General features: G+C 51.3%; 1 protein-coding gene across 1 annotated transcript; it reads right to left on the bottom strand.

Annotated features, from left to right (window-relative positions):
• Positions 1 to 1,287: 1,287 nt before the first annotated feature.
• LOC108546581 (uncharacterized) lies at positions 1,288 to 1,962 on the bottom strand. Its single transcript, XM_017898761.1, has one exon. It carries the CDS (start codon positions 1,960 to 1,962, stop codon positions 1,288 to 1,290), a length of 675 nt encoding a protein of 224 aa, XP_017754250.1.
• Positions 1,963 to 7,855: the final 5,893 nt, after the last annotated feature.

Raw genomic sequence — 7,855 nt, 5'->3', positions numbered from 1 at the left:
TGACCCTCTCGTGGACGCTGCTGAAGTAGGCGTATGTTGTTCGCCCTTTCTCTTTCGCGCGCCAACGCTCCTGCAAAGTGGCCATGGCCGCATCCCGTAGGCGCCGCTTTGTTTCCATCATGTCCGTGGTTCCTTTCCTTTCTGCGTGCATCCGAGCGTGCATCTCAACCACCAGGCCGATAGGCATTTCCCCAGCTATCACCTGTAGGGCCTCTGTTGAAATTGTCCGGTACGCCTTCGTGACCTGAAGCAAGGCCATTCTCTGCAATCTCTAGAGGATCTTCTTTGTCTTCAAGTTCTGCAGGTCGCTCCAGCTATCTGCGGTGTACGTGGCGATCGGGACAAAGAGCCCCCTGTACAGGGTGGTTAAGGCTCCACGTCCGAGACACCAGTTCGCCTTGGCCACCTTTGCGAGGCTGTTGATCATTCTTCTGCACCTGTTAGGCTGTTGAACATTCTTCTGCACTTGTGCGCTGTCTCCTGCACGTGCTTCTCGATCCTCAGGCCGCGCTCAAGATGCACGCCCAGGTATTTGATCGATGGGCGCATCCTGATGCTTTTCCCGTTGATGCGTATTGTTGGTGGTCGTTCGGCATCGAGCTTTCCCTTCACCAACAGCATCTCCGTCTTCTCGGCCGACAGTGCTAGCCTCTTGCGGCTGCACCAAGTAGAGACCGCTGTGACCGCTGATTGCCCCTCTCGCCGCAGTTCCTCCTGCGAGTTACCGCCGATCAGGATTATTATATCGTCGGCGTACGCGACCGCTTCGCATTGGGTCCCCTCGGACTCTAGTCCTCTAGAAAACTATATTCCAGAGGCTGGGGCCTAGTATCGACCCATGCGTGCAACCCATTGTTACTGACTTTTCGACAGATTCGTGCTTCCCTATCAGCTGGACTCTCCTGTCCGTGAAGTAGCTTGTCGTCAGCTTGTACAAGTTCTGCGCGCAGTTCCTTCGCTTCAGCTCTTGGAGCATGTTAGGCAACCACACATTATCGAATGCACCCGAATTGTCGAGTGCAATCGCTAAAATGTACTTCCACTCGTTCTTCTCATTTATCGCTCCTCGTAGCTTGACAATAGCATCTTCTGTCGATTTTCCAGGACGGAATCCGAACTGTCGCTCCGATGACAGTATATGATTGTGGAAGAGTGGGTCCATCCTTTCCGCCAATTGTCGCTCCAATAGCTTGCCAATCATTGAGAGCAAGCGTATCGGCCTATATGACTTTGGGCTACTTCTGCCTCTCTCCGGTCCTTTGAGTATAGTAACAACGTTACCGATTTTCATCCTCTCGGCAAGAATCCCCACTCCAAACAGGCGTTGACGGGTTTCAGTAGCTCTTGATGAATGGTTCTCGGTGCTTCCTGAATTACCTCCGACTCGATCTGTTTGGGGCCAGGGCATTTGCTTCTTTTGAGCCGCGCTATCGCGCTGCCGATATCCTCGTTGCTGAATGGAGGGCTCTCTGCGGTTTCCGGGGCGTTCTTGGAGTCCTCTCTGATCCACCGTTTCACGGGTGTGTCTCTTTCCACGTCGTCATCTGGAACGGGAGCGGTTAACATCGCCCCCGCCGTGGATCGCCAGCTCGAGGTTTCTCCTTGCGGCATGCGGAGTGCGCACGTCGCCTCTTCTCTCCTCAGTTTCCCGAGGGCAGCCTTGTAGACAATTACCCAGGGCTCATTGTTTCCTTCCTCGGTGACGAACTGGCGCCCGTTTTGGATGTTCGCTGTCGACACCATCCTGGTGTACTTCCTTCGTAATTCGCTGTAGCGCTGTGTCTCTGTCTCCCTCGTTGCGGGGTCCTTGGTCCCCTGGTATCTCAATCTTGCTCGATACGCATCTCTCTTGGCGGGTGTGAGATGTTTGGTCCACCAAGCGATGGACCATTCGTGCCATTTCTTCTTCGGTATGGCCGCGTCGCAGACTTTGGGGATAACCCGCTCCAGCTCTACGACCATACTCTCTACATCCTCTTGTCATTTGATTACTATTTCGTACAGGTTCCTCTTCTCTTCCATGATGAGCTTGTGAAACTTTTCCCACTTGGCCTTCCTGGTGTGGTAGCGTGGTGGCAGTGGTGGTGGCAGTGCTTTCCTCTTCTTCAGGTTTAGTCGCGTCTCCAGTATCCGGTGTTCGCTGGAAGTCCCGTCCTCATGCACCTTCCACTCGTGCACGAGCGGTAGAGCTTCCGGAGTGGCGAGCGTCACGTCGATGTTAGGTTTCCAGCGTGTTGTCTCAATCGTTCTGACGTGGCACGGCCGGCTCAGCACTAAGGTACCGTGCTGTGCAATCAGGCCGTCGGGGAGCCCACCGCGTTCGTCATACTCCCAACTGGAACACAGGGGCGACTTGGCGTTGGTGTCCGCAGCGACGATGACCCCTTTGCCTCGCATGTACGTCCACACCTTATCCAGCTGCGTGATGCAGACTTCAATATCTTCCAACGGCGGAAAATATTGACTGACCGCGTATAATATTGGTTTCCTCTGATCCCCACCGCCGCGAGGGGTCCCACCGAATAGCAGTGTACAACATAAGAGTTGATGATATCTTAACCTATCTTATCATAACACAAAATAGCCGTATGTACCCGACTCAGCATAACGCGCCGAGACCACTATTGATGGCCTTCTCACAGACAAGCTGTTAGCACTAGAGCCATGTAGGGCGCAGAAATCCGCCTAATAGCGGACCATGGCAATAAAGTCGAAGCTATCCTCGCTGGCCTCCCCAGAGTCAAGCCGAACATAGTCGAGAGTAGAACGCAGAAGTCCATAGAAACGCAATGTATATCGGAAAAGTCAAAGCTACCCGAAACTAACCAAAACCAACGGAACATAGCCAAACATATTGTAATTCAACCTAACGTGCTGAGGCCACTATCACTGGCACCTCCAGAGGCAAGCAGAACGTACTACAGCATAGTAGAGCGCAGAAATCCACCGAACAACAGTGTAAACCACGAAAGACAAATCTATCCAAACCTAACCCAAGCTAACGTAACGTAACCGAACGCAGCCTAACTCAAACTAACGGGCCAAGGTCACTATTGCTGGCCACCCCGGAGACGAGCAGAGGATAGGAGAGTAAGGTAAAGCGTGGAATTCCACCGAATAGCGGTGAATAGCGCAAAGGTCATAGCTTCCTTCTCCGAACATAATAAAACGTAACATAGCCCAACGCAACCGAACACAGACTATCGTGCTGAGACCAATACTGCCGACATCCCCATGGCAAAGCAGGATATACTAGAGCACAGCAGAGCGTAGAAATGCGACGAATAGCAGTGTATACCACAAAGGACAAAACCATCCTAACCAAACATAACAAAACCTAACCAAACCAAACGTAGCCAAACTGAAACAAACGTGCCACGACCCCCGTTGCTGGCCTCCACATAGGCATGCATATGCCAGTAGAGCAATACGGCGCAGAGATATCGCCCGAATAGCAGTGTATAGCACGAAGGTCAAAGCTATCCATTCCTACCCGCACCAAACGTAACCAAATCGAACGCAGCCTGTCTCAACCTAACGTGCCGAGACCACTATTACTGGCATCCACAGCGCCAATGAGTGCATATTAGAAAAGTGTAGAGCGCAGAAATCCATCGGATTGCAGTGTATAGCTGAAAAGTCGAAGCCATCCAAAAACAACCATGGCTAACGTAATCTATCCAAACGCATCCAATCTCATCCTAATGTGCCGAGACAACAATTGCTGGTCCCCAGGTTGCCAAACGTGGCATACCATTGGAGAATAGAGCTCTGAGGTCCATAGAATGGCAATGCATAACACGAACGTGAAAGGTATCCCAACCTAACCCGAACAAACTTAACCAACGTAATATGACTCATCCTGACGTGACGCGACCACTATTGCTGGCCTCCCGAGGGCCATGCAATACATATTAGAGGAGAGTAGGGCGCAGAAATCCATATAATCGCAGTTTATAGCAGAAAAATCGAAGATATCCAGATACAACCATGCTATCCCAATAGGCTGTTGAACATTCTTCTGCACTTGTGCGCTGTCTCCTGCACGTGCTTCTCGATCCTCAGGCCGCGCTCAAGATGCACGCCCAGGTATTTGATCGATGGGCGCATCCTGATGCTTTTCCCGTTGATGCGTATTGTTGGTGGTCGTTCGGCATCGAGCTTTCCCTTCACCAACAGCATCTCCGTCTTCTCGGCCGACAGTGCTAGCCTCTTGCGGCTGCACCAAGTAGAGACCGCTGTGACCGCTGATTGCCCCTCTCGCCGCAGTTCCTCCTGCGAGTTACCGCCGATCAGGATTATTATATCGTCGGCGTACGCGACCGCTTCGCATTGGGTCCCCTCGGACTCTAGTCCTCTAGAAAACTATATTCCAGAGGCTGGGGCCTAGTATCGACCCATGCGTGCAACCCATTGTTACTGACTTTTCGACAGATTCGTGCTTCCCTATCAGCTGGACTCTCCTGTCCGTGAAGTAGCTTGTCGTCAGCTTGTACAAGTTCTGCGCGCAGTTCCTTCGCTTCAGCTCTTGGAGCATGTTAGGCAACCACACATTATCGAAGGCACCCGAATTGTCGAGTGCAATCGCTAAAATGTACTTCCACTCGTTCTTCTCATTTATCGCTCCTCGTAGCTTGACAATAGCATCTTCTGTCGATTTTCCAGGACGGAATCCGAACTGTCGCTCCGATGACAGTATATGATTGTGGAAGAGTGGGTCCATCCTTTCCGCCAATTGTCGCTCCAATAGCTTGCCAATCATTGAGAGCAAGCGTATCGGCCTATATGACTTTGGGCTACTTCTGCCTCTCTCCGGTCCTTTGAGTATAGTTACAACGTTACCGATTTTCATCCTCTCGGGAAGAATCCCCACTCCAAACAGGCGTTGACGGGTTTCAGTAGCTCTTGATGAACGGTTCTCGGTGCTTCCTGAATTACCTCCGACTCGATTTGTTTGGGGCCAGGGCATTTGCCTTCTTTTGAGCCGCGCTATCGCGCTGCCGATATCCTCGTTGCTGAATGGAGGGCTCTCTGCGGTTTCCGGGGCGTTCTTTGAGTCCTCTCTGATCCACCGTTTCACGGGTGTGTCTCTTTCCACGTCGTCATCTGGAACGGGAGCGGTTAACATCGCCCCCGCCGTGGATCGCCAGCTCGAGGTTTCTCCTTGCGGCATGCGGAGTGCGCACGTCGCCTCTTCTCTCCTCAGTTTCCCGAGGGCAGCCTTGTAGACAATTACCCAGGGCTCATTGTTTCCTTCCTCGGTGACGAACTGGCGCCCGTTTTGGATGTTCGCTGTCGACACCATCCTGGTGTACTTCCTTCGTAATTCGCTGTAGCGCTGTTTCTCTGTCTCCCTCGTTGCGGGGTCCTTGGTCCCCTGGTACCTCAATCTTGCTCGATACGCATCTCTCTTGGCGGGTGTGAGATGTTTGGTCCACCAAGAGATGGACCATTCGTGCCATTTCTTCTTCGGTATGGCCGCGTCGCAGACTTTGGTGATAACCCGCTCCAGCTCTACGACCATACTCTCTACATCCTCTTGACATTTGATTACTATTTCGTACAGGTTCCTCTTCTCTTCCATGATGAGCTTGTGAAACTTTTCCCACTTGGCCTTCCTGGTGTGGTAGCGTGGTGGCAGTGGTGGTGGCAGTGCTTTCCTCTTCTTCAGGTTTAGTCGCGTCTCCAGTATCCGGTGTTCGCTGGAAGTCCCGTCCTCATGCACCTTCCACTCGTGCACGAGCGGTAGAGCTTCCGGAGTGGCGAGCGTCACGTCGATGTTAGGTTTCCAGCGTGTTGTCTCAATCGTTCTGACGTGGCACGGCCGGCTCAGCACTAAGGTACCGTGCTGTGCAATCAGGCCGTCGGGGAGCCCACCGCGTTCGTCATACTCCCAACTGGAACACAGGGGCGACTTGGCGTTGGTGTCCGCAGCGACGATGACCCCTTTGCCTCGCATGTACGTCCACACCTTATCCAGCTGCGTGATGCAGACTTCAATATCTTCCAACGGCGGAAAATATTGACTGACCGCGTATAATATTGGTTTCCTCTGATCCCCACCGCCGCGAGGGGTCCCACCGAATAGCAGTGTACAACATAAGAGTTGATGCTATCTTAACCTATCTTATCATGACACAAAATAGCCGTATGTACCTGACTCAGCATAACGCGCCGAGACCACTATTGATGGCCTTCTCACAGACAAGCTGTTAGCACTAGAGCCATGTAGGGCGCAGAAATCCGCCTAATAGCGGACCATGGCAATAAAGTCGAAGCTATCCTCGCTGGCCTCCCCAGAGTCAAGCCGAACATAGTCGAGAGTAGAACGCAGAAGTCCATAGAAACGCAATGTATATCGGAAAAGTCAAAGCTACCCGAAACTAACCAAAACCAACGGAACATAGCCAAACATATTGTAATTCAACCTAACGTGCTGAGGCCACTATCACTGGCACCTCCAGAGGCAAGCAGAACGTACTACAGCATAGTAGAGCGCAGAAATCCACCGAACAACAGTGTAAACCACGAAAGACAAATCTATCCAAACCTAACCCAAGCTAACGTAACGTAACCGAACGCAGCCTAACTCAAACTAACGGGCCAAGGTCACTATTGCTGGCCACCCCGGAGACGAGCAGAGGATAGGAGAGTAAGGTAAAGCGTGGAATTCCACCGAATAGCGGTGAATAGCGCAAAGGTCATAGCTTCCTTCTCCGAACATAATAAAACGTAACATAGCCCAACGCAACCGAACACAGACTATCGTGCTGAGACCAATACTGCCGACATCCCCATGGCAAAGCAGGATATACTAGAGCACAGCAGAGCGTAGAAATGCGACGAATAGCAGTGTATACCACAAAGGACAAAACCATCCTAACCAAACATAACAAAACCTAACCAAACCAAACGTAGCCAAACTGAAACAAACGTGCCACGACCCCCGTTGCTGGCCTCCACATAGGCATGCATATGCCAGTAGAGCAATACGGCGCAGAGATATCGCCCGAATAGCAGTGTATAGCACGAAGGTCAAAGCTATCCATTCCTACCCGCACCAAACGTAACCAAATCGAACGCAGCCTGTCTCAACCTAACGTGCCGAGACCACTATTACTGGCATCCACAGCGCCAATGAGTGCATATTAGAAAAGTGTAGAGCGCAGAAATCCATCGGATTGCAGTGTATAGCTGAAAAGTCGAAGCCATCCAAAAACAACCATGGCTAACGTAATCTATCCAAACGCATCCAATCTCATCCTAATGTGCCGAGACAACAATTGCTGGTCCCCAGGTTGCCAAACGTGGCATACCATTGGAGAATAGAGCTCTGAGGTCCATAGAATGGCAATGCATAACACGAACGTGAAAGGTATCCCAACCTAACCCGAACAAACTTAACCAACGTAATATGACTCATCCTGACGTGACGCGACCACTATTGCTGGCCTCCCGAGGGCCATGCAATACATATTAGAGGAGAGTAGGGCGCAGAAATCCATATAATCGCAGTTTATAGCAGAAAAATCGAAGATATCCAGATACAACCATGCTATCCCAAACTAACCAAACGTAACCTAACACAACCTAATTTGCCGGGAACACAATTACTGGCCTCCGCAGAGTCGAGCAGAGTGCAGCAGAGCAATGTAGAATAGAAATCCTCCGAACAGCGTTGAATAGTATAAAAGTCATGGCTATCCTATCCTAACCTAACCAATCGCAACATAAGCAGACATAAAGTAACACAACCTGACATGCCACGAAAGCCGCTGCTGGCCTCACCAGAACTGAGCAGGGTATAGCAGAGCAATATAGGACGCTGGAATCTTCCGAACAGCAGTGTACAGCA

This window comes from Eufriesea mexicana, unplaced genomic scaffold (genome assembly GCF_001483705.2).
Source record: "Eufriesea mexicana isolate 0111107269 unplaced genomic scaffold, ASM148370v2 scaffold723, whole genome shotgun sequence".
Classification (NCBI taxonomy): Eukaryota; Metazoa; Arthropoda; class Insecta; order Hymenoptera; family Apidae; genus Eufriesea; species Eufriesea mexicana.
This window is presented reverse-complemented; position numbering and strand designations above follow the sequence as displayed.